Genomic DNA, 23,870 nt, shown 5'->3' with positions numbered 1-23,870 from the left:
TCTTCGGTGATCTTAGGCCGTCCAGATCGTTTAGCGTCTTGGACGAATTCCAATTTGATCCTTGGATCCTGCGTGGGGTCGAACCCTCTGGCCTTTGCACGGTTATAGATGTCCTGGACAGTCCGCTGTGGAAGTCCTAGGTATGCAGCAATATCTTTATTAGGGATTCCCCAGGCTGCGAGAGATAGAGCTTGAATCCTTGTTTCAATTGGGATGAATGCCATGGCCCCGGAGGTCCTAGATAGGCAGATACTAGGTGGTTATGCAAGCAGGCAGGTAGGCAGGGGCCAAATCACTAACAAATAGAAAATAAATCTCAAATAATGAGATGTAGAAAGCTATGTTTTGACCAACAACAGAGACACGTCACGTCACCTAGGAAATTTCTCGGCGGTAGAGAGTGGGTCCTATATTACTAGCGCCGCGCAACGACTTTTGGTACTGTCCGTATTTCTCCCTCTATTCACAGAATCCATAAATATGGATTTATATTAAATGGGTGGATATTCTAGAACTGACAGGTCTACTTAGGCATCAATAAGCAGCACCACAGCCTCGTATGGACGAAGAGACCACTTGGAACCAGAAAACCTCTCCTTCACGTCGCTGGCGCTGTCATACGTGTTCAGCAACACATCCTTAACCGCCTTCACGCCATTCGAAGAAGAATCCCATTCCAATGTGCCGTCAGTCCAGTTGGCCAACACCAGCGCCTTCTGGTCTTCATACTGGCGGGTATAAGCAAAGATCTCCTGGCTATCCCGGTCGACCAGCTCGTAGTTTCCATACACAAAGATGTCCACGTATTTCTTGCGGAGTCCGAGCACTGATGCCCAGTAGCTGTAGGTAGAGTTGGGGTCGTTGACCTGGGCCTCGGCGTTAATGCCGCGAGCGTAGTTCGGGTTGACAGACATCCAGGGCTTGACGTTGGGGCCAGTGAACCCGGCGTGTGGTGCATTCGTCCATTGAACTGGGGTACGACCGTTGTCGCGGGATTTCTTCTGGTATTCCTGTCGGGCAATCTTTTGCACTTCAGGGTCGTTTGGTAGCCTGTGTAAGACTAGTGTTAGTATATGGTCTCCGAGGTTTAGAAAGGGGAGCGGAAATAGAATGCCTACCTCTTCCAGTGGTTGAGGCAGTCGATATCCTTGTACTCTTCAATGTCCCATTCGAGAGGCACGTTCCCCATGCCAATCTCCTGACCCTGGTATACAAAAGGCGATCCAGCTTTCAATGCCAAGATCGTGGCCAGCATCTTGGATGCAATGACTCGGTCTTCCTCCTTTGCATTCGTGTAACGATCGACTGACCGCGGCTGGTCGTGGTTCTCCCAGTACAGGGCGTTCCAGCCATCATTATCATACATGAACTTCTGCCAAGTCTCAAAGAAAGATTTCAAGTCGGTAAGCTTCCAACTGCCCGGCTCGAACTTGTCGTATTTGCCATGATCAATGTCGACATGCTCAAAGTTAAAGATCATGTTGAGCTCATTCCGGTCATACTTCACTGCCCGGAGGACCTCTTCCGTATCCTTCACGAAAGGCATCTCACCCACACTGAACGTATCGTACTCCTTCAGGATCTTACCAAGCTCCTGGAAGTATTCATGCAACCGAGGACCATTAGCATAGTACTTGTCACCCCATTGCCAAGGGGTACGTGGGTCCTTGATCGGGGCATCTGGGAAACGCTGATCCTTGCTGATGAAGTTGATCACGTCCATACGGAACCCATTGGCGCCTTTGTCCAGCCAAAAGCGCATAATATCATGGACGGCCTTACGAACCGGCGGATGTTCCCAGTTGAGATCCGGCTGTTCTGTTGCGTACAGGTGAAGATAGTATTCCTGCGTATGTTCATCCCACTCCCACGCGCTCCCTGCGATCGCAATCAGCCCACAGTCGCTACCAACTACCAGAGATATGCATAATATATCGAGGGACAAACCTACCTTGGAAATGTGACACCCAATTGTTCGGCGGCTGGCGATTTCCCTGCTCATCATACCTGGCCGGCTTCCAGACGTACCAATTCCGATACTCGTTATCCTTCGAGCTGCGCGACTGCTTGAACCACTCATGTTGGTCACTGGTGTGATTCACTACCAGATCCATGAGGAGCTTCATGCCCCGCTCATGGCAGCCCTTGATCAACTTTTCCACATCTGCGACCGTGCCGTATTCAGGGGCAATGTCGTAATAATCAGCGATATCGTATCCCATGTCAACCTGGGGCGACTTATACGAGGGACAGAGCCAAACAATATCAATCCCGAGGTTCTTGATGTGATCGAGCTTCGAAACAATGCCAGGAATATCACCGATACCGTCATCGTTGGAGTCCTTGAAGGAGCAGGGCCAGATCTGATATACGGAGCTTTCCTTCCACCAGGCGCGGTGGATCTGGTTGGCGGGTTTGGCCATGGTTTATCGTCTAGGCAGTATATGATTTCCTAGAGTAACTTGAATTTACAGGAGAATGAGGGGAGGCCTCAGTTAATCTATATGTTTTGTTGTTATTGTTGGGAGGGGCAGCTTGTTATCCGATAAACACCCACCGCGGGGCAGCTCCTTCATCGAGCGGAGAAATTATCGGTGGGTGCATGGCGGGCCTATAGACTTTCATTCTAAACTATAGCTCACCAGGGGGATCTTATGAATTGAGGGTCTGACCAAGTTTTAGCAGCCAGTGAAACTTGATAGCAGACTGGTTCCACTCGTAGGTTGATCGAATGATGATACGACACGGAGAGCTTTCGGCGGATCCGTGGCCGATGGTCGATCAATCAATGGAGCTGCTACTTCTTGCGTGTTTCGAGTGCGTGCGACGCTCACTTGTGTTTAATTTGTGCTGCATATATTAGATTTAATGACGTATGTCAAAACCAGTAAGAAATATCAGAATAGGTGCGACAACTCCAGCATAAAACATGGTACTCCGACGATAGCCGTACACTATCCAACAGTGACCTGTACTTGACCTTCTAGTGACTACTGGTCACGTCCTGTTCATAGACCGAAGAATACCTTGAACATCGGCAAATTTCAGTTCGGTCATTGTTTCGTCCCACAGCCTTTCAATGGCTTGCTTTCCTTCGGGCGTATATAGGACGGCAGCAAACCTGAGAAGCATATATTAGCAAGTGATGACGCATAGGCGATGCAGTATACTCACGGTCGAATCTGCCAGTCCATAAGAAAGCAGCCGTGGGACTCCTTGCCCTTTACCACTGTTGCGTCAAGATATGTGGAAGCTCCATCCCTGACAGTCCGAGCAGTGGCCACCTTCGCAAGGGACATGAATAGTGATACAACACCTGAAACTCCACGCTGGAGCTGAGTGCCCTTGGTAAAGCCTGGATCGACCAGATTCACCACTACGTCATCCACAGATACGTAGTCGGCGAGCTTCCACATGAACATGTGTCCGAGTAGTTTGGATGAACTATATTGCTCGGTCCAGTCGAAATTCTTCGGGTCGTCGTACGAAGGTAGGAGTGGAGAAAAATTTCCGTGCGGGAAGCTCGCAGAGAGAGCAGTGCCCGAATTGACGATGCTCAGTCGGCCGGGTGTACCAGCAGGTGCCTTGTTCTTGAGAACAGGGAGGAGAAGAATAGAAAGGAGTACCGTCGACAGGTAATTTACTTGGACGACCTCCTCATGGCCGGTGCTCGGATCAACTCCAAAATGTGGCTTTTGCAATCCGGCATTGAGAATGATTATGTCGAGACGAAATAGCTGGCTTTCGGTGCGGCGAGCAAAGGCGCGGATAGAATCGTAAGAGCTCATGTCTAGTTGCCAGACTTCGATGGTGGCCTTGGAATACTCCTTCCGGAGTGTAGCGGCTGCTTCCTGACCTTTCGCAACTGAACGAACGGCGATGATTAAATGGGAGAGATTGTATGATAGGAGTTGACGAGAGCTTTCCAAACCCAAGCCGGTATTGGCTCCCGTTACGATAGCGACTTTATCAATAAGTGTGGTGTCTTTCGGCGGCCATTGGGCCTTGGTACACAGCTGAGACTTGAGATAGATATTAGGGTAGAATGGACTGGTGTAGGGTGGTAGATCTCTCGAAGGAGTCATCATGAAGTAGCCCTTTTGTCTTATACTGGCTTTCAACACTCGTGGAATTGAGGTATGTCTTGGAGATTTGCGTGTAGGTTTGGTGGTTGTTGTGCGTTGTGTAAACCTGAGATTGTAAGCAATAGCATTTCTCTGATCTTGGAAGACTTTATATATGCCAGTTCAAGGCCCATGCCATGGACATTGCTACCTCTGACGCTGGAGGAATTGCGATATACTCTTTTCTCCCAAAACGGTTAGTGACCCTGGTGATAGCTGTAACAGCCAATAGGATTCATTCTGCGACGAACCGCTATTCCCGAATAGGGGAACAATCGTTCAACCAATCGGTGTGATGCCCGTCAGTTGAATGAATCGTCAGCTCCAAGAGGCGCGCTTCAAAGATGGCTGTAAGCGGACTTAACTCTCTTTCGGACTGTATCCTTAACTAGGTAATTAATCTAGGAAGAAGAAGCCCAGCAACGCGTTATTCAAGATTGACTCATGCTCTCTTGACTTCTCATGTCACTTCTTGCTTAGGCATGTCTCTTGAAGGTGGATCAGGTAAGTCCGTCGTCCGTCATTCATCAACTGTCAAGATTGTTTAACTCCGGGGGCATACTCTCACTATTTGGGTAGCGATGCTACCGATCATCATATCCACAGGCACAGGGAAGCCAGACCCAGATACGCGCAAGCTTATCAGGAGCTATGTCATGCTAGGAAAGAATCAGGGCAAATCCCGACGTTCGGTGCGCGATGACCGAGCGGCGTTGGAGCACGATGAGACTTGTAATGAAAAGCCTAGAATTTTGCGGAAGCAGCCTGGCTCATTGGCTAAGAGGCCGCCTTCTATCATTCCGCAACGGGTTGGCTCGGAGGTCTCCCTGCTACAATTTGCGGACACAGTGGAACCAGCGTTGGCTGTGGATATCGTAAGATGTAAGTCAATCCTGCAGATATGGTAAACCCCTACTAAGTGTATTCTTACCGATGTAAATACAGTTTCGGCTATGTCGAAGAGAGCCTTATTCACCCTGGAGAGATATCTTTCCTTTCCGAAGAAAAGTGACCAGTGGCGCGATCTGTTGATTGCGGATCCTATCTACCTCCATGGCATGGCTTTCATAACGCAGGACTTCTTCGATGGATTGTCGGATTGGCAATTTAAGACAAACAAGACAGCCTCATTACACTTCTTGAAGACACTTCGACTCCTCCGCGAGAGGCTGTCCCTGCCAGACGAGCAATTAAAAACGTCGGATGCTACGATAATGGTGGTTCTATTCCTAACGACACACGCGCTTGTTAGGGAGGATTTTGACGCTGCCAAGCATCACCTCAGGGGCCTTCATAAGATTGTGGGTCTGCGAGGTGGCATGGACACCTATACCTACGATGTGAATCTGAAGACCGAAATGTACCGGTATGCCTTTTCGCAAATTGACCACCATAAAACAAGCGAAGAATAAAGTCCGCTAATCTAGACATAGATCCGATTTATCAGTTGCCCTTCAGAGCTGTACAAGCCCTCTCTTCTTTGATGACACTCTACGGCTTTCGATCCTGACGACACCACCTCTGAGTGGGCACGCTAACGAACAATTCCTCCAAAGCATAGACGATGATCTAGCTAGAACATGGAGCATTATGAGGAGATTTTGTGTCCTCGTGAATAAAGCCATCGAAAAGCAACAAAGATTTTCTATGGAGTTCTTCATGGAGACAATGACTTCAGTGATGTACCGCCTATTCGATATAAAGTTTGAAACGGGTTCGATTGCTGAAGCTCTCCGTCTCGGGCTTTTGGCCTTCTCCTCCCATATCTTCTTGCAGTGGCAGGATATTCGACGGCCGTATACTCAATTCTCTGCTGCTTACAAAGACTGTCTTGTATCTCTCAAGTCTTTAGAAGGTGTTTCATCTCATATCGTGCTTTGGCTCTTAATGGTTGGTGGAGTCTCAGTTTTCGGTGCTTCTGACGATGAGTGGCTGAAGCCTTGGTTGCGGGCTAATAGCCAACTTTGCAAGGTGCGCTCGTGGTTGGCTATGAGGGATATCATGGAGTCATTTATGTGGATTGCTGCGCTGCACGACAAGCCTGGGAAGGAGTTGTTCGAATCAGCCTTGTTGCAGCCATCTCCCGAAGTGTATCTGCCCAGTGTATGAATGCTTCTCTTTAGTTATTGGATGCAATACCGTGGTGATATCCCAAGTTTAACGGTTCGCGCACATAGTGTAGCATAATACTGTGAGGAGTATGTAGATGTAACTTAAACTTCAGTATGTGAGTGCTGTATCCCACAAGCAGCTCTCTTCATATGTTATTTGTTCAGTGTGTCAAGGTATAGTCAAGTCGAGAACCATCGAAGTTCGAGTTACGAGACGAAATAGGTAATAGAAACCCTCAGTGCCTTGATTTGATATCCTAAAGTTATATACGGTCCCACTTTACCCCACAGCACCGATAAGACCTCAACGGCCTCAGGCACTCACTCGAGCACGATTCCCCTCACTCCAGTCATTCCTCCGATATCAACACCAAACAAAACCTTTATAAAGAACACCTACCTCGAAAGATCCCTCCAAACCAGAAACCACACCACCGACCCTCCCTCACCAAGCCACACCTCTTCCCCACACAGTCCAGGAACCACCTCTATGACGTAACCACGCAACAAAAACCGCCCGGCAATTTCTCTCCAACAGATTCATACATATACACAACATTCCTAACCAACCAAACGACCAACCAACCAATCTACCCTCAAAATGACCTCCTCCCCCTCCGACGGAATAACTCCCGCCCACCTCGACCCAAAAACCTACCCCCGCCACCTAACCGACCCAGCCCAAAACATCCACCTCGAGCTCACCTACTCCCCGCTCGACGCGCAATCCGCCCTGGACAAAATCTCCTCCCCGGCCGCTGGCGCAAACGTCCTCTTCCTCGGCACAACGAGAAACACCTTTGAGGACCGGCCCGTCGCACAGCTGAGTTACACGGCGTACCCGCCCCTGACGCTCAAGACGCTAGCCGGGATTGCACGGGACGCGGTCGCGAAACATGGGCTGACGGGGATTGTGATTGCGCATCGGTTGGGGGTTGTGCCGATTCGGGAGGCGAGTATTGTTATTGCGGTTAGTTCGGGGCATCGGCGGGCGGCGTGGAGGGCTGGGGAGGAGGTGTTGGAGATTTGTAAGGAGAAGGCGGAGATTTGGAAGAGGGAGGAGTTTGTAGATGGGGCGATGGAGTGGAGGGAGAATCGGGAGAGGGATGGGGATGGGAATAAGGTGGTTGTTGGGAAGTGACAGAATTTTTCTTGGTTGGTTTATTATCCATGAATATGTATATGGTGAGTTGTGGTGGGGATGAGAGAGTGATGGGACCAGTGTGCTGATTGGCTCTAGATGGCTATATTTTCACGATGTTTACGGACGGTCATATAATGCTACATGCTATCGACCCTTGTCTGAGTAGGGTATTTCTATTGTACATACTTTTCCATGCTATTCGTACACTCTAGTCCTTTCTCAATGGCTTGCCTTCGCGCTTCCAGTCGTTGATATGCTCCATGATCACCTTGGTGGCCGAGTCGGGGGTGTCCTGGCGGCCAATGCATTCGACGAAGTCGCCCTCGGGGTCTGTACCAATAGAATTAGCAATCGTACGGTATACTATACAGACGACATCACTCACCCATCAGGTAGAAGTAGATACTGTGGTCCACCAGATAGTCTTCGCCTGGGTTCACGTTCTGCGGTGTGCTGAAGTACACCCGGTACTGCTTGCACATGTTCTTGACTTGGTCGTACGTGCCAGTCAAGCCGATAATATCTCCGTGGAACTCCTGGAGATACGAGCGCAGCACTTCGGGGGTATCGCGAGCGGGATCGCATGTAACAAAGACAGGCAAGAAGATGTTCTCGCCCTTGGTAGCCTCCTTCACCTTGTCAATGATCTCGGCCATCTTGTCCAATTCGTCGGGGCAGATATCAGGGCAGTGCGTGAAGCCGAAGTAAACCTAACAGATTATAATCAGCGCCATAACGGGCGTATAGAACGTTGTCCCCAGACATTGAACATACAAAGCTGTATTTTCCCTTCAAGTCCTCGTCGGTAAACTGTTTGCCGTCCAAGTCCTTCAACACAAATGGACCTCCAACTTTCGGCCGGCCGACTCCCTTGCTCATCTCTGCGATCCGCTTTCGCGCCAACCGTTCCTTCTCCACCCGGAAATAAACGATCATGCCCGCACCGGTAATGACGAAGAGCAGCGCCGATTTCCACGAGAATGGACCGGTGGAATTCCGGGCCTTGAGCTGGCCCATTGTGCGTGCCCGAGCGCGGACGGTAGTCGTACTGAAGGAGCGCTGAGAGGAGAGGCCATTGTGTCTGAGAGTTTGAGTGTAGGCGGCCTGGGTTAGTTTTGTCCGGAGAGAAAGGAAAGCGTTTTGCGATGGGATTGATCGGAGGGTGGGGATTGTGGAGCGCGAGGCTCGTCCGACCATTTGAACGAGAGGTCTCATTGTCGATGCCATTGGGTGTCGAAGGGAGGCCTGAACGGGTTTGGAGAGGAACGAGACACTGGCAGTGATCGTGAAGCGGTGATGGTTCGAGATCTCCGGCCGGAATCCGCTGTTAGCGTTTTGGCCTGAGGTGTCTTTCACGCCTCGTCCTCACGTGTTGCTTTGTAGCCTGAGGCAGCAGTGTATATGCCGTGACTCGAGATGCTTGCATTCGCTCCGAGGTTTAGAATTCTATACAGAACTCGTGCTCATGACGGAAAATGAACATTCATATTAAGAATGAAAAAGGACCAGTGATTGAGAGAGATCTTAGTCCTGAGATGTCTATATTGAATGATTGACCTACGTACGACAAGCCATCTCTTTCGGGCTATCTGAACCCGCCAACTTGGATGGACATTGAGAAATTTACATAAACCAAGAATCTCATTACAGAATTGCCAGCCTGTTCTAGAGCCACGTTGTCATGGATTAATAACCGCGATCCATCGATCCGCATCTTCCGTGAGTAACCATGACTACACCACCGTCATCGCGACGTTACGTCTTACAGGAATTCTAGTCAGTCCTTTGCCACCCCCACAATTCTAGATCCGGGGAACTTTCAGACTTGCCTTTGACGAATTTACTTTGATTGGGGGGGGGGGGGTCTTTAATCGATGTTTGCTGGCCGTAAAAACGCACGAATCACTACTCAACTCCACTTTTAGAAACCATCAAGAAAGAAGTCCATGGTAGGTGCTTCCTATTGGATGAAACAACGCCAAATGAATCTTGATCAAGAACGTATCATGCTTTGCTATGCCGAACACTCATGTTTGAATCAATCCTGAACTTTCGAGCTGACCTACACTGCACATTCCGGGCTCATATCAAGCTCTTCGAAGAAAGGCTTTTTACACATTGGACACTGGTTATGAAACCCCAAGAACCAATTCTCTAGGCACTCTCGGTGAAACACGTGGTGGCATTGAAGAGTGTGGATCGGGTCCTTCTTGCGGACCTTATCAAGACAAATAGAACTAAATCGACATATCAGTCAGTATACTGTCTGACGGTTGACCTAGCAAACCAGCAGCAATGGAGCTTTCAGGGTTAGAAAGTCCTACCATGTGAATACATGATCCGATTGCTTTAGCGGAGATCGTATCGTTTGAACAGACAACCACCAGATTTTGAAGGGCTTGGTTGGGGCAACTCTTTCCAGACAGTCTAATCGTCTTTCCATGTTGTCCTGGGGAGGTACATGTGCTATTGCGGGATCAGTGGTTCCGAAGGCTAGACTCGAGTATGCGAGACAATAGGATCTTAGTAGCAACCTGCTCTCATGGTCAGATTTGTTATATCAGTCGCAGCAAGACAACATTTGCATCCAGAGCCAGGACTAAAAGCGGTCCTTACCATATGGCAGTCACGACGTATACGGTTAAACACACTACCAGCAATACTTGAAACGCTAAGCCGTCATTATTTGTATTTTTGACGTCCTCCTCCGACGTTGACTCCGTCTTCCAATCAGGCATATTCGATGTGAGACTTAAGTAATCGATAGATATATTGTGGATCCTCTATAATTAGACTAGAGGGAGTTGAGTAAAAAGGATCAGCTGTTTTATAAAGGATTGTCAGCTAACCGTCGGTCTGTCGTGCCATTGGAAACGACAGTATCCTCAACCATGGAACCAGGCCGTCAGCCCTTCCCCATCCAGTCGGAGATATTCGATACCAACCGCGTTAAGCCGTGTGTAATCTTGGAGGAGAGTCTGTGTTACATTAATTTCCCCATATATAAAAGAATCCTCATGCGATGTCTAGAGTGTGCTGTGTTATCTTCTGATATGAGCATGGATCGCTTTGTGAGGCTTGAACGTTGGCCCATCGGATGCATTTAATTCGGATGGATCGTCCTCACGGTGCATAAATACGTAACGTGACTTTCGATGGTTTAAACCTTGACTTTTGTTCCTCCATCACAGGATGCTGGATCCTTGAGCTTGCTTCTGAATGCAATCTGGAAAGGTACCAGTGATCTATTGCACTCTTGACGCAGAAACTATAAAAGGTCATATGATTAAGTTTTACCGTAGTGAATATAACTAGAGTTGTCCTGGGCCAATATTTGTAACTAATATGTCACCAACTTTCTTGAACTCTACTCTACGTACAGGCTCGTCAGACGACTTCCTGCCTGACTATTAACTGATCGCACTATCGATCGATGTATTCTCAAGGCGCATCTAGCCACATACGTATAGCTTGAAGAGCGAACGGACATATCCTGGAATTAAAATATGCCATTTCTATCGTACGCCCATATCCTTGAACTCCAGCAACAGCTGGAAGGCACCCGGGCTAGGGTGATATGCGCCGGTTCGGACGAGTATGCTGAGAGCATTAAGCGATGGAGTGATACGTGCGAGAAAGAAGCTGTACGTGTGGCTTTGATACTTACCGGGACATACCAGAGAGGCCCCAGCTCATAACGCCCTCCATCTCCCTTAACATTCTTGCAAAGCTTTGGCTCATTACCCACAGAATATGTCTCTAACAGTACCACAGGGCGCAGTAGTTAAAGTCACCACCACGTCCGAGGTCTCTGAAGTGATTGAGTTTGCCCGAAAGCATCGTATCTCTTTCGTTGTAGAAGCCGGGGGACATTCCACCACTGGATCCTCAGCATCGCATGGTGGTATTGTAATCAGTCTTTCTCAGATGCGGAAGGTCCTCACAGACCCTGCTTCAAAGACAGTTTGTGTACAAGGTGGCGCAACTTGGCAGGATGTCAACAGCTCTACGGCTCCCTATGGCTTAGTGGTTGTAGGTGCGACTTCAAGTCATGCCGGCGTCGGAGGATCGACATTGGGGGGAGGTTACGGATGGCTGACAGGAAGGTATGGTCTGATTATTGACAGCCTGCTGAGTGTCAAAATGGTGCTCGCAGATGGGTCCATCGTCGAAGCGTCGGAAACTACTTCCCCGGATCTTTTCTGGGCGGTTCGAGGTGCCGGACAAGCCTTCGGCGTGGTGACCGAGCTAGTCTTCCGTGCGTATGACATGAAACATCATGTGTTCGGGGGAGCCCTGTACTTTACACCAGAGAAGTTACCGAAGATTGTGGATTTTGCCAATGAGTTTCACCGTCGCATGGATGTGAACAGCGGTTTCATGTTCGGGTTCACGGCCCCACCGTTTATGACAGAGACGGCTGTACTGGTCGTTCCTTTTTACAATGGCACCAGGGAAAAGGCAGAAGACTTTTTCGAACCCCTCCTATCAGCTAGCCCTGTTGCGGGAAAAGCCGATATGATGTCTTATACGAGACTCAACGCAGTGGCTAATATAGAACCGTCTCCGGAGGGCCGCAAAAACATCAACGGGACCAATATTTCCCTACCACTTGACCCCGACTTTGTGCACGACGTATACAACCAATTCGACAGGGTAATGAAAAGTTGTCGAAGGGTGGGGAATAGTGTGCTCATGTTTGAGCTGCTGCCATATACTCACATACTTGAAGTACCGTTGGACGCTACGGCTTGTGCTAATCGAGGCCGGTACTACAATGTTGGCTCGGTCTTCTGCTGGCAGGATCCAGATCTCGACCATAAAATGCTGACTGAGCAGCAAGATATTATCTCTAAGATTGAGAATTGCGGATCCCGTGATGAGGGCGAAAATCATGTAGCCGCATATGCCAACTATGCTGGTAAGTTCCCAGTACAAGTCTTCACGTGTTCCTAGTAGGATCACTCATGTTGAGCCTTTCAAACAAAATGCAGTAATTGACATTGAATAGGACATAATATCAGTTCTGCAAAGCTTTTCGGCGAGAACTTAGAACGGCTACAGCAGCTGAAGAGGACTTACGATCCCAACAATGTGTTCAGAAGATGGCATGACCTCCTCCATCCAAGGAACGGATCACACGCAGGATAATCAATCTGTGACTAGATAAGCATGCTTAATAATTCAATTCCATATTCCAATCGTCTAGGGTTATGGTGTGAAAGAGATGACTCAGATGACTGTAACATCAATCCCAACGTTTGATAACTCTAGGGCCCATCTCCGGGCCGTTAACAATTACCGGGTAGTCCAACCGTTGGTTCGGTAGAAGCACGCGCCAATGAACAGAATCCGGCACGTCCCAAGTTTTACCGAAAACTGTATAATTGGCGGGTTGGGGTGGCATCTGGGGGATTTGACTTCGATTCCGGGGTCCAGAATTTGGCTGTCATGAACCCTGTTGCGGGTCTGGAAGTGGTTTCCTTCGAAAGAATGTTCCAAGCTACAGACATTGAATTACTTGTCTCACTGGTAACTCATGCCCGTCTTAGAAGGTGCCTCTCAGGTTATATCACTACGGAAAGGCTAAAAGTCGAACATATCCCTTATTGGGTGCCATCCAGGGCCACGCAGAGTCGAGCAAGAAACAAAAGTTGTCTGTGACCTGTCCCCCATGTGGCCTAGACGGGATTCTCACATCTCACCCTGCATGCTGTTCCGTGGAACGGGGGATATGACACCTACATCGTGGAGGCTCGGTTATACGATCCATGACTTCCTATTCAACCGGGACTGAAGGGGTTAAAAAGTACTGTACCTCTTTCGACCGCCACCCGTGGCGTATATGAGGTTCAATGTCCTCTACGGTTCGAAATATGTTATATAAAGGCATTCATGTAGGACGTCTTTCATAACCCATTGCCTTGTTTATCTACACATACCCACATAATACATACTTTGCATAGCACTCAATCTCTTCAAGACCTCTGGAGCCCTAGTCTCCACAAATTCCCGTTCAAAACGCGATGTCTTCTCTGCTTGGCACTCTGACCAACAACCTTCATACACCAGACAACTTATTCTACTCCAAGAACAGTCACCCCATAGCCATACACGATCCGGAATCTGCTGCAAGCTCTCCACCCGAAAAGACCCTCCCAGTACCGATGTCGCATCATGACCATCCCTTAATCTTGCCTCCTGCGACGGACTTCGACACGACACATAAACCTACTCGAGAATCCCCGGCGCGTTCGCACCGGGGCTCACCTTGGAGACCAGTGAGCGCGTCTAGCAGTAGCCACCAATGGGGTAGCTACAAAGGACTCGATAAGGACGCGCTCAGCTCTCTTCAGGAATACTGCAGCTCGTTTGATCAAGTCAGGCTTCTGAAGCGGGGATTACAGACCTTGACGTGATATTTTCTATGTTTTCTCCTGAGAACACGGTTCGTTAGGCGTTCTTGGGGAGTGGGGATTTGTATTTGGTGATCGGGTTATATAATTCTAGCACGGCGTTGGGTAACATGAAGGAATTGGTATCACATCTCGGATACACCGATTTAATTGTCTATCGTTCAGACCTTCAAATATACCTACCTAATATGTGCCTTCTAAACTAATTGAGATATGACCACTGCTACGTATCTATTCCCTTATTTAAAAAAAAAAAAAACAAACCCCTACAGTAATAACAAAACTTACACCTATGAAATTCATATACATTATGGGCACAAGAACGCCATCTACCCTAACTAAACCCCATATTCCCCATTTCCTTCACCAAACCCCATGTCCAAACCTCACAATCACGCATTCTGTTGATTAGATCACTTTTGCGATAGACGGGCCTAGACGTGCCTAGACCATAGTATAACCCCAATAAGCTCGTCGTCTAGGCCTCTTCTAACCGGGGGACCATTGGCCTGTCAACCACAGTTTAGTGGTAATGTGACCTCTACCATGAGAAAAGTTAATTCCTCGAATGACTCTTTCCGGAATACTTCTCATCTTTGCCCGAGTCTTTCCTGGGCCTTCTTTCAACCCGATTGCGATATGACGGTCACGATGGCTGGATGTAACCCTATTTATTAAGTAATCGTCAACCTTTTCAGAAGACTTCGCCCGGATACTTCCGTCTTCTCCGTTTCCTTGCGTCCGCCTCCCTTCGTCCCAGTGTTCCCTTTCTTTTCTTTTTCATTTTTCTTTTTGTCGTGGAAATTGACCGGGAGTGAGGTTTAGTTGTGATGGCATGTTCCAGCCGTTATGCTGGTATGTAAGGGGAGCATGTTTCGTTTCCTGCCAGGTTGTCATGGAAGAGGTTGGACATAAAGGAATAAGAACTTTTCCAACAAATGTACAGAGCTAAGTAAAAATGCAATTAAAAATTCATCTGAGGGAGGAAAAATAGCCAATTAATTTCCTCTACTGACGCTTTACCTAGAGTTCATTTCTCTAGTAGTCGATATCCTTACCCTAATTCAAAGACAAAGTTTTATCAAGCAACGCTTCTACATAACTAACCTCTCCACTATGGGTAGACTGACAACGAACGGGCTGGTAAAGTATTTCGATCATATTTACCTGTCAAATCCAGAGATTGGGGGTTGGTGATCTCTCCTTGCGTAGGTTAGCTAGCTATACGATCCTTGCGTGACTTCGTACTCCCGGGAAATTTAATCACCACTAGAGTTATCAATCCCAGTGTAAGTAGATTAATTATATTTTATATTTGTTGTCAATTTTACATATACGGTTAGACGTCAAAGTCGAACCTTCCTTCCTGTCATCCTAAACTGAAGTAATCCATGTGGTAAGGAGAACTCTCCAGGAAATCCAAATCTAGGGATGAAGGTATGCAAATGGGAGAGGAACTTGTCAAGAACTCGGAAGTTCGGGTTTTATCACTTTTTCTTTTTTTTTTTGTGTTTGATGGGTTGCCCTTCTTATAGTAGGGTTGATAGGTTGCGGATGTAGGGTTGACATCCCTTGACAGTGTCTCTGGAATTTGGGGCTTCCTCGGTATACCTTCCCAGTTATTCAGGTGGAGTATGGAGAGTATGGAGTAGTTCGTGATCGGGGATATGCTGTAGAGGTACTTCTGCGAGGCCTTGGGAATGTTTATGGTATGCATAGCAATGATGGTGAAGATTAGGATCAAACCTCCCACGGTGTAGCATGTACAACGATTGCACGAAAAGGGTTCTATGTATGCTATAACAGGATAGAAAACGAAATACAACAAGCCAAAGACATTCCTCACAGTCCAAACTCTCCCGAATCATATTCCGGATAATGTCGCCCAGTTCCCTCAACGTTGTCGGATTCCTCGGGATAATATGACTACCACCCCGATCAAAATACTCGGCAGTATCAACGTTGCAGAGATCATACAATGCCTTCGACCCCTCTAGAAATGTATCCTCGGCGCCGATAACATGACAAGTCGGGAACGGGATATATTCCTCGTCATCAAGCCCTGTAGGAACAATAACCTTTCCCGAGTGAATATCAATAGCCAGCTACCGTCGGCCCTTCTGAGTGTCCAATTAGTCCCTCAATTTTGTCTTTTGCTCGATCTGTTCGAGAATAAGGTCCACGGCCCTTTCCGCGCTCGCAACGGTTGCCTTATTCTTCGTCTTGTGTTCTACGTAATGTATCGCTTGTCCCCGGTTGGGGATACTGGGCAATTTTCGCAGCTTGACTCCGAAGTCATCACGCGTATGGATGAAGCGGTAATTCGACGGCGGTCCGAAGTAACCATCCAGTGGAGGAAGCTTCGCAAGGATTGGGCCACGGGTGAAGTGGAATTTGGCTGAATTGCTACGTTGGAGTTCTTCAACTAGGTGACCTAGAAATTGTATGTCAGGACTATTTAGCCAGTAACAGGGAGGGCTTATGAGCGTACCAAGTTGGTCTTTGAAAATCTATCATTGGAGTATGGGTTAATATTTTAGATTGTAAGCATGTTTCAGACGGAGATCAACCATTTGATTGCCATAGGCTCCAGGAAGGGTATGTTTAAGGAACTGCTTGCAAGATATGCTATCTCTGAGAAGGCTATGGAGAGAGCAGATCAATACATTAAGAAACTGGGAGCGGAGTTTTCCATCGTCAGTATGTTGTCCCGTTGAACAGGACGAATAACCTGTGTAGGACGTGTCCTGACCATTCTATGCGAGATAACGAGAGAAGAAGAGTCCTCCTTGCTCACAGATCCATGTTACAGCCAGTCATCATGCACAGCGATCGAACTATCTTTAACGCAGCTTCTGAAATCATGGGGCATGGTTCCGATCGCTGTCGTCGGGCACTCCAGTGGTGAGATTGCTGCGCCTTTCGCCGCTGGAATGTTCGACGTCGATGACTGTATGCGGATCGCATATTGTCGGGGAGCAGGCGCAGAGAAACTAAGAACCACAGACGTGAGGGGAAGCAGGATGGCAATAGGTACTTGCAAAGAAGGCGCAGAGAGGATGATAAAACATGTTCATAGCGGGACTATTGTCGTCGCCTCCATCAACAGCGATTCGAGCGTCACAGTTTCTGGAGACACTCACGCAATAGACGAACTGCGGACGTTGGCCGAGGACCAGGGTCTTTTCAATCAGAAACTCAGGGTTGACGTGGCATATCACTCCTATCATATGAATAGCGTTTCTGCACCCTACCCGTCCTTGATGGGGGATATCCGCCCTCAAGAGTCGAGTATCAAGTTCTATTCCTCTATGCGTGGTCATCAAATTCAGTCATCTGAGCTGAACGCAAATTACTGGGCTTCGAACCTCTTGTCTCCCGTTAATTTTGTCTGGGGTCTCAGCAGCCTCCTTAGAGGAGCCAAATCTCACTCTGGCAAACCCGTGGATACTCCAATCGAAATAGGCCCTCACCCTGCGTTAGAAGCACCAACCCGGGAAACCGCACAGGAATGTGCAAGTGTAAAGAACATCAAGCAACTGCCTTGTTTGAAGAAGGAGCCGAATGTCGTGGAGACTATGCAGCAACTTGCAGTGAGGTCATTTATGAGCGCAGCTTGCTGCTAGTTATCCCTACCCCAATATCGACCTAGGTCCCGTCAAAGGAATCGGTTACCTCGCAGAGAGAAAAGGAAACTGAAAACGAAGTCCTTGACACACTTGAAACCCAGGAGGTCGAAGAAGAAGAACTTCATGCTCTTTTGGCTGGAGCAATTAGCGGCAAGATGCCCAGCACCTGCAACCGCTGTCAAGAAGGCTGGCAAACGAGTAGCCGCACAAGCATTGGTCACGGATGCTCTAGCTCTCAAAATGCTGACCTTGCTCATGGTTCCTTTCAAATCGATTTCCTCTTACAGATTAGACTCACTCGTTGCCATCGAGGTATGAAACTAGGTTTTCCGTGAACTGGAGTCCTATCTGCAAATCATGGAGATCGTTAGCGCTCCGTCTTTGGTCTATTTGGCAGATCGTGTGATTTGGAATTCCAAGATCTCGCAAGATTTGAATGTCAAGGATGGGCAGGACGAAGGAGTAGCGGGTGTTAGTAAATAGGTGAGGAGGTTGGATGTGTGATGTGGCTGGAGGGAGAGGATGGGGACGGAGTGTATATTGAGGATGCGCATTTAGTACATTTTGTACCGTAATACCTAGTATACAGGGTACATGAGTGTAGATTCCTTTTTTCTTTTTTTCTCTCTCTTTTTTTCCATTTTGTACTCGGTGTCAAGGCATAATTAGCGGTACTTCCATGAATTTCAAAGACCATTGAATTCCGTTCATCTATACATATTATCTTCAGGACAAAAGCCTGCTTCTCACAGGGAAGCTTCATTCGTTTTATATGCTACCCCAACTAATTTGAATAGTAATATACTCCCAATGACTCAAGAAGGTACATTAATCATTCTGACGTATTGTTTATTCGATAATTCGCTCGTTTGTAGAATTATCATCCTTAGTCTGACTGATTTGACTACCGCAAGGAACTTTCAATCAACTCGCGACTTATTATTGTAAGATCAACAGAGAATATATATATGTATATTTCACCTTTATCAAAGTGTCCCTATTATATAAGGTTATTCCATATGCTACAAATGCGATCTATCCGTTCATGGCTTTGTCTTAGAATACGCGTACGCCGTGAAGCGCAGATATATATATATCCACCGATAGGACCTTGGAATCAGTACGACTTATGACTGTATAAGAAAGTCTTTGTAAGAGAAAATCACACTGCTACGAAATTGTCTTGCTAGACATAGAAGAAGACTGCGTAGAAGTCGCAATAACAGTATGTCTTTCTATGGACCATTCTCTAATGACATGACACCAACGTATATCCATGGAGTGAAACCGAGCTCATGAAGCGTAAAATTACAGTAATTAATCCAGCTCTTCGCTTGGAGTCCTGGGCGAATCTGCTCCGAATAAAGCTTCCTAGCAAAGCACTTGGATATCTTCATATAACACCCTGGTCTCGGGAAAACAAATGCTGCTACCGAATGATAAAACAATGCCGAACAGGGTAATCAACGACGGATATAAGGAAAACAGGAACCAGTGGAAAAAAAAAAAAAGGGAAAATGAAAGAAAAAGGAATAAATATCAATGGCAGATGTATAACACTGGTCTTCTCGTACGGAGACGTAAAGTGACGAGGTATGCAGCAAAGTAAAAAAAAAAAAAAGATAAGTAAAGGAACAAACGGCTTTTTGTCAATCACCAACCCTGTATGTACTGACTGTTGGGAAACCATATGTAGAGCTGGTCTAATGTACACTTCTGCTGGCTTGGCTGGCACGGCTGGCACGGCTTGCACGGCTAGGCGTAGTTCGAGGTTCTTCCTCTTCCATAACATCACTGAGTCGGGTCGGATGGCGATGACGGGGGGTCACAGAGTCCCATGTAGTTCCCCATCCAGAGCCGCTGTAATCTACAGAGCTCTGGCTATAAGGTGCTGAGGTTGTCGGCGGCAAAGTGCTAGGCACATAGCCCCCTTCGTCCTCCATGGACCCTCGCTCATAGTCATCACTTTCCTCGGACATAGGACGTGGGTAAACTATGGAAGGCCCTTGTTGAGGCTGAGTACGACGATACCCGCCATATTCATCATCGCCAGGCTCACTGCTAGCTGCGCTCGGATCATAGGAGCGATTATCGTTCTCAGACGTCGGTCGGCCAGTATACTCGCCGTCGTGTTCATAGTAATTCCCTGCATACTGCCCCGAGGATTCTGCAGGTACAGACGTGTGCGGTTGTCGGGGAGCGTAGCGCTGGCTGTCAGATTCCTGATAACCTCGCTGCCCCTCCGTGAACGGATCGGTCTCTGTAGGTGAACCAGGCGCCTCTTCATAGTAATGACCTTCGGAAGACTTTCCCGGGCCACCTGATGGATAATTCGCGGTATTTGACCGAGTAGGTAGGCCCTGGATCATCGGCACCACCTGCACTCCCCCGACCAAGGTGGGTTCTCCGTTGCGGAGTGAGTTCGTTCGATCCCTTTCTTCTTGCTCACGGCGACCAAGTTCCTCCCATGCGCGTCGGGCTTCTTCCTTGGATATCTGAAGCTCCCGGCGCATTTCCTTGAGCAGCGACTCCACGCGACCCTTGTCACTCTCGGCCTTCTGTAACGCGGCCATTGCTTCTGTCCGCGATTGTTTCTCGGTCCGGACTTGTCGTTCCAAATCGGCCTGCAATTCTTTCGATCTTTCTTGCTCTGCACGGGTGTCGAAGAACCACCGCTGGAACTTTCGCTCCGATGATGCCCGCAGACGCTGCAATTCCACAACAGCGTGAAAAAGATTGGCACCAGCAGCGGAGAGATCGGTCACCTGACGGGCCATCTGCTGGCTGATGGGGTCGCGTTCTAAAGCCTCACTATTCTGCTCCAGCTTTCGAATCCAGTAGCCAGTTAGACCTTCCCAATGGGAGGATAACGTTTCCCACCGTTCGAAAGCGTGAGGAAAACCGACACGTCGTGGTGACTGCTGCGCTTGGGAGGTGCTAGGCTGGTTGGGAGCTTGAGCTTGTTGTTTTTGAAAGCCAGAGGAGCCTGTTGGTGGCTGCTGGGGATTGTGCTGTGTCGATGGCCCAGGTTGTCTGGGGTGGGCGTGTGGGCCCGGGGCCTGACCGTGAGCCTGGGAATCTGGTCGCTGAGGCGCTGCTGGAATCCCGGGAGGCTGTTGCGTCGGACGAGATTCCGGCTGAATGTCGGACCCCGCGGGAGCACCGGGGCCAGCTCTCCGCTGTGAAGGTCTATTACCTGCAACGCCAGCAGCATAGGGATGTGCTGGATCCTGAGTCCTTTCTTGTGACTCCTGCCGCCTGCGCTCAACCTCCTCCTGCTCCCTATCTCTGGCTTCTTGTTCCGCTTTCTTGCGAGCCTCCCGATCCCGGCGCTGTCTCATGATATCGGTCGGTGTCCGGACCCCACTTGGGGGGTGTGTGTTAACGGGGACAGGGCCATGGGCTGCACGTGAAGCGCCATTTTGTGTACGCCCTGTGCCTGCGAGGCCGATCGAACCAGTCGCGCTTCCCAAGTCAGACATGGGCGCATTCACTTCTTCCCAATCCGGGGTAAACGGGAGAGGTTTTCGAATCGCTTCTTCTAGCGCCCAAAGAATCGCAGACGCTGTACGTGGGGAAACTCTGGTAGACCTGCGTGGCCAGTATGACTCGCCTAATATCCGAGGGCGATCGTCAGTGAGCGAGTCAGCGTCGTCGTCTTCTTCTTCTGTCTGGGCTTCGGAAAGCGCAGGACGAAGTGCAGCAACCCCACTATTTCGATCCGACACAGGTTGGACCAGTACGGGAATTGTTTGCTCTATCTGGGCTGGGCGACCTGAAGCATATACTGATCCCGGCCGTTGACGAATTGAACGGGACGTTCTCCGTAACGAACGAGTACTTCCTTGACTACTCAGAGGGCGCGGGGACGGGTATCGGGGAGGGTCGGGGGCAGAATTGGAAGCAGCCTGCTGCTGGCGTTGCGGTAAATCTGTCGTAAACGTGGAGGGGTCGTGAATCTCGTAGGTCTCGTCAAATGCGCCGTGGGTGTGGGGAGACACCGCTGAATATGGATGAGAATGATGGGAAAGGAAATGCGACAATGTGAGAATTGGCACTCGGCCGCCTACAACACAAACCGGTGGACAATTTCGATGACGTGGGAGTGTTCTCAAACTAAGAATTCAAGTTCTCCGAGGTCTTCGGGGCCCCAGCGCACACGTAGAACCGGCCTCTGGAGAGTAAGATAGATGTAAGTACGTACAGAATTAAGCACGTTGGAATGTGGATATTCTTTTAGGGACTGGGAAAAAAAACTAATAAGCACTGAAGGGGGAAAAAGGGAGCAATTCCGAGGGTGAGGAAGGGCCAAAAGTGGGCAGGTGTGCAAGGCAAGTGGCTGGTCGAATGAGAAGGCGTCGGGGATGCGAGGAATTGCGATGGCTGGGAATCAAATCAATTGGATTTGTTACCTTTAAAGCTCGCTCTCAGACCGCCACGAGCACTGGACGACGCTCGTAGCAGTCATAGAGCAGAGCTCAATGGCTGCCGACGGAAGGCGAAATAGTCCAATCGGTGTGTTGCGTGGAGAATGACAGTTGTACGTACAGCGCAAGAAATATTAATAGAATACCTAGGGAAGAATGGAGGAAAAGTAGAGTAAGTGTAGGGGGTCACGGGAAATGTGTAGTCAGCCAAAGTCACGGGCCCCCATCAAATCCACTCCACAGTAACCAACAAACAACACTTTTCCCTATGGTGGAATTGATTCATCCAGTCTTTGTTTGTGCTGTCGCGGTGCTAGACAACATAATTGTCGCAGAATGGGCTTTTATAAATGACTCTCGCTTGCCTCCAGTCGTCCCCATCCTGACTGGTAAGGTATAACTCTGCGAAGTTACACCTCAGCTCCCCGCGTGATTTCACGATGGGGCACAATTGAAAGAACAATATTACATTGCATACTCTGTACAGAGTATATATCGATAAAATCCATCACCCTTGTTAGTCTATCTCATGTTGAATTGCATCACAGTTGGAATGACTCTTTGACAAAGAACTAAAGTTCCATGTTCCTGATCCACCATCGGATGCGCTGGCAGCGCATCTCGGCTGGATGGGTTTCATATCGTTGTCATGCCTCATGGATGTGTCAGTTTATGCTGGCAGTCAATGCAATCTGCTTTGGTCCATAATGATGTCGAAGTTTGAAGAGGTAAGACAGGGCCACGAATTAGTCGAATCAGATCGGTCCCAACCCCTGGACTAAAGAAGTTCACCTGGAGTGGATTGGACGATGAAACGAACCAACGGATCTTCTCCACTCTGGATCCCCGATCTGGTTCGTCTGAACAGAAGCACAGACACGATCCATTTATCCATCCATGGTAGTGAGCGTTATTAGCAATTCGACTTCAACGATTTGGCCTGATCACCACTCGGTGCTAGGAGGCCTTTGACTCAGCGGGCTTCTTTTGGCCGCACGAGGACATATTGTCATTCTCGGGAAACAGTGATTGAAATGAGAAGAACAAAAGAAAATTAGTTTTCATGCTCTCCTTTGCCCCTTTCCCGTGCCCTTCTCTTCTCGTGCATGAACCGTCCATTTCAAAATCAACCAGGATGAAAATCAAGGGATGCTGATCGCTTTCCCGATCGGGCCATATTGTTTACTGTCAATCTTCAACCTTCTTTGCGGGACTGTAGTCGATTTTTAACGATCGAAGGTCCAGACAAATGGGCTGTATCTCAGAGTGCATCTGACGAGAACCGACAGGCAGTAAGGGCAGCCCTACAGAATATCCTCCGGCGCTGATTGACTGGAAGGAATCCCGTCCGCCTGCCCCGGTTTCATATCTATCGACGTACCTTGCAGATTCTGAACCACCAACCTGGGTACTTGTATGCGCATCTCAGCAGAGGTTGCTTTCATTACTCTTTGTCGTCTCTCCCTCTACAGCTCAGTGGCTGGTCACTGACGTTCAAAAAAAAAAAAAATTCAAAGCTGGTATATTCTCCAACTCAATAAAGTTGGGAGATGGGCCTATATGAGCATGTACAGGTAGTTGATTGGCAGGCAACGATGTTGAGCTTCACGAGATGCTGTGGAAAGGCTTCATAGGTCGAGGCATGTGCAGGTTTTGCGACTGGCAGCGTGCTGCAGCAATCCCGGCCTTCCCCGTGAAGAAGCTTGGTTGACGATGCAAGTGAGGCTCGAAAGGGTTATTAAGTTTTGGTACTTATTACCCATGAGGTGCATGGAAGACTAGAACTTGACCGTCGCCGCTCATATAACCACTTGCATATTCGATAGACATGCATATACATACTAGTAGGTAGGTACGGAGTACAGAATATGAGCATTGGGGGCATGGAGGGCAAGTTATTGAACCCGTCAATGTGCGCCCGTGTGTCCGTAGATCTCTAACCTCAAGGCGTCTTCCGCATGATTGGGAATGCGCGTCATGCAAATGCTTTACTTTACCGATGGTCTGGACACCTGTCCT

The 23,870-nt window shown here is 48.5% G+C and overlaps 10 protein-coding genes across 10 annotated transcripts; 5 read left to right on the top strand and 5 right to left on the bottom strand.

Annotated features, from left to right (window-relative positions):
- Positions 1-508: 508 nt before the first annotated feature.
- On the bottom strand, positions 509-2,423 carry BDV38DRAFT_291289 (glycoside hydrolase family 13 protein; the record flags this gene model as incomplete). Its single annotated transcript, XM_032061709.1, has 3 exons — positions 509-1,050; positions 1,119-1,878; positions 1,952-2,423. The coding sequence occupies 3 exons, from the start codon at positions 2,421-2,423 to the stop codon at positions 528-530; spliced, it is 1,755 nt and encodes a 584-aa protein (XP_031915651.1). The 3' UTR covers positions 509-527.
- A 574-nt stretch (positions 2,424-2,997) lies between these two features.
- On the bottom strand, positions 2,998-4,085 carry BDV38DRAFT_280939 (uncharacterized protein; the record flags this gene model as incomplete). Its single annotated transcript, XM_032059421.1, has 2 exons — positions 2,998-3,121; positions 3,175-4,085. 2 exons carry the CDS (start codon positions 4,083-4,085, stop codon positions 2,998-3,000), a joined length of 1,035 nt encoding a protein of 344 aa, XP_031915650.1.
- Positions 4,086-4,483: 398 nt separating this feature from the next.
- BDV38DRAFT_241797 (uncharacterized protein) lies at positions 4,484-6,386 on the top strand. The gene is made up of 4 exons (XM_032054054.1): positions 4,484-4,628; positions 4,704-5,006; positions 5,070-5,490; positions 5,558-6,386. The coding sequence occupies exons 1-4, from the start codon at positions 4,607-4,609 to the stop codon at positions 6,231-6,233; spliced, it is 1,422 nt and encodes a 473-aa protein (XP_031915649.1). The 5' UTR covers positions 4,484-4,606; the 3' UTR covers positions 6,234-6,386.
- A 234-nt stretch (positions 6,387-6,620) lies between these two features.
- On the top strand, positions 6,621-7,376 carry BDV38DRAFT_291286 (molybdopterin synthase catalytic subunit; the record flags this gene model as incomplete). The annotated part of the gene is made up of 1 exon (XM_032061708.1): positions 6,621-7,376. Exon 1 carries the CDS (start codon positions 6,837-6,839, stop codon positions 7,374-7,376), a length of 540 nt encoding a protein of 179 aa, XP_031915648.1. The 5' UTR covers positions 6,621-6,836.
- An 84-nt stretch (positions 7,377-7,460) lies between these two features.
- BDV38DRAFT_45081 (SCO family protein) lies at positions 7,461-9,034 on the bottom strand. Its single transcript, XM_032063378.1, has 3 exons — positions 8,154-9,034; positions 7,765-8,089; positions 7,461-7,709 (listed from the first exon to the last, which is right to left on the bottom strand). The coding sequence occupies exons 1-3, from the start codon at positions 8,604-8,606 to the stop codon at positions 7,588-7,590; spliced, it is 900 nt and encodes a 299-aa protein (XP_031915647.1). The 5' UTR covers positions 8,607-9,034; the 3' UTR covers positions 7,461-7,587.
- Position 9,035: 1 nt separating this feature from the next.
- BDV38DRAFT_45076 (uncharacterized protein) lies at positions 9,036-10,309 on the bottom strand. The gene is made up of 3 exons (XM_032063377.1): positions 9,996-10,309; positions 9,704-9,913; positions 9,036-9,616 (listed from the first exon to the last, which is right to left on the bottom strand). The coding sequence occupies exons 1-3, from the start codon at positions 10,115-10,117 to the stop codon at positions 9,442-9,444; spliced, it is 507 nt and encodes a 168-aa protein (XP_031915646.1). The 5' UTR covers positions 10,118-10,309; the 3' UTR covers positions 9,036-9,441.
- A 576-nt stretch (positions 10,310-10,885) lies between these two features.
- On the top strand, positions 10,886-12,530 carry BDV38DRAFT_291283 (FAD-binding oxidoreductase; the record flags this gene model as incomplete). The annotated part of the gene is made up of 3 exons (XM_032061707.1): positions 10,886-11,023; positions 11,154-12,300; positions 12,391-12,530. 3 exons carry the CDS (start codon positions 10,886-10,888, stop codon positions 12,528-12,530), a joined length of 1,425 nt encoding a protein of 474 aa, XP_031915645.1.
- An 805-nt stretch (positions 12,531-13,335) lies between these two features.
- Positions 13,336-13,894, top strand: BDV38DRAFT_241789 (uncharacterized protein; the record flags this gene model as incomplete). Its single annotated transcript, XM_032054053.1, has 1 exon — positions 13,336-13,894. A coding segment is annotated over exon 1 (388 nt), but the record flags the coding sequence as incomplete, so codon positions are not given.
- A 2,450-nt stretch (positions 13,895-16,344) lies between these two features.
- Positions 16,345-17,759, top strand: BDV38DRAFT_280932 (acyltransferase domain-containing protein; the record flags this gene model as incomplete). The annotated part of the gene is made up of 4 exons (XM_032059420.1): positions 16,345-16,495; positions 16,625-16,747; positions 16,802-17,388; positions 17,448-17,759. 4 exons carry the CDS (start codon positions 16,345-16,347, stop codon positions 17,757-17,759), a joined length of 1,173 nt encoding a protein of 390 aa, XP_031915643.1.
- Positions 17,760-19,080: 1,321 nt separating this feature from the next.
- Positions 19,081-22,137, bottom strand: BDV38DRAFT_291281 (uncharacterized protein; the record flags this gene model as incomplete). Its single annotated transcript, XM_032061706.1, has 2 exons — positions 19,081-21,427; positions 22,107-22,137. The coding sequence occupies 2 exons, from the start codon at positions 22,135-22,137 to the stop codon at positions 19,128-19,130; spliced, it is 2,331 nt and encodes a 776-aa protein (XP_031915642.1). The 3' UTR covers positions 19,081-19,127.
- Positions 22,138-23,870: the final 1,733 nt, after the last annotated feature.

This window comes from Aspergillus pseudotamarii (genome assembly GCF_009193445.1).
Source record: "Aspergillus pseudotamarii strain CBS 117625 unplaced genomic scaffold BDV38scaffold_15, whole genome shotgun sequence".
NCBI lineage: Eukaryota > Fungi > Ascomycota > Eurotiomycetes > Eurotiales > Aspergillaceae > Aspergillus > Aspergillus pseudotamarii.
The sequence above is the reverse complement of the archived record's forward strand: the minus strand, read 5'-3'. Positions and strand labels throughout refer to the sequence as shown.

Bases quoted from the DNA above. Each gene is read 5' to 3' on its own strand.
- BDV38DRAFT_241797 (XM_032054054.1), top strand. From the start codon at position 4,607: ATGTCTCTTGAAGGTGGATCAG. The intron at 5,007-5,069 runs GTAAGTCAATCC...ATGTAAATACAG, and splicing joins GGCTGTGGATATCGTAAGAT to TTTCGGCTATGTCGAAGAGA. The intron at 5,491-5,557 runs GTATGCCTTTTC...ATCTAGACATAG, and splicing joins CTGAAGACCGAAATGTACCG to ATCCGATTTATCAGTTGCCC.
- BDV38DRAFT_45081 (XM_032063378.1), bottom strand. From the start codon at position 8,606: ATGGCATCGACAATGAGACCTCTCGTTCAAATGGTCGGACGAGCCTCG. The intron at 8,090-8,153 runs GTATGTTCAATG...ATAATCTGTTAG, and splicing joins TGAAGGGAAAATACAGCTTT to GTTTACTTCGGCTTCACGCA. The intron at 7,710-7,764 runs GTGAGTGATGTC...CTATTGGTACAG, and splicing joins TATCTACTTCTACCTGATGG to ACCCCGAGGGCGACTTCGTC.
- BDV38DRAFT_45076 (XM_032063377.1), bottom strand. From the start codon at position 10,117: ATGCCTGATTGGAAGACGGAGTCAACGTCGGAGGAGGACGTCAAAAAT. The intron at 9,914-9,995 runs GTAAGGACCGCT...CCATGAGAGCAG, and splicing joins TACGTCGTGACTGCCATATG to GTTGCTACTAAGATCCTATT. The intron at 9,617-9,703 runs GTAGGACTTTCT...ATGTCGATTTAG, and splicing joins TCGGATCATGTATTCACATG to TTCTATTTGTCTTGATAAGG.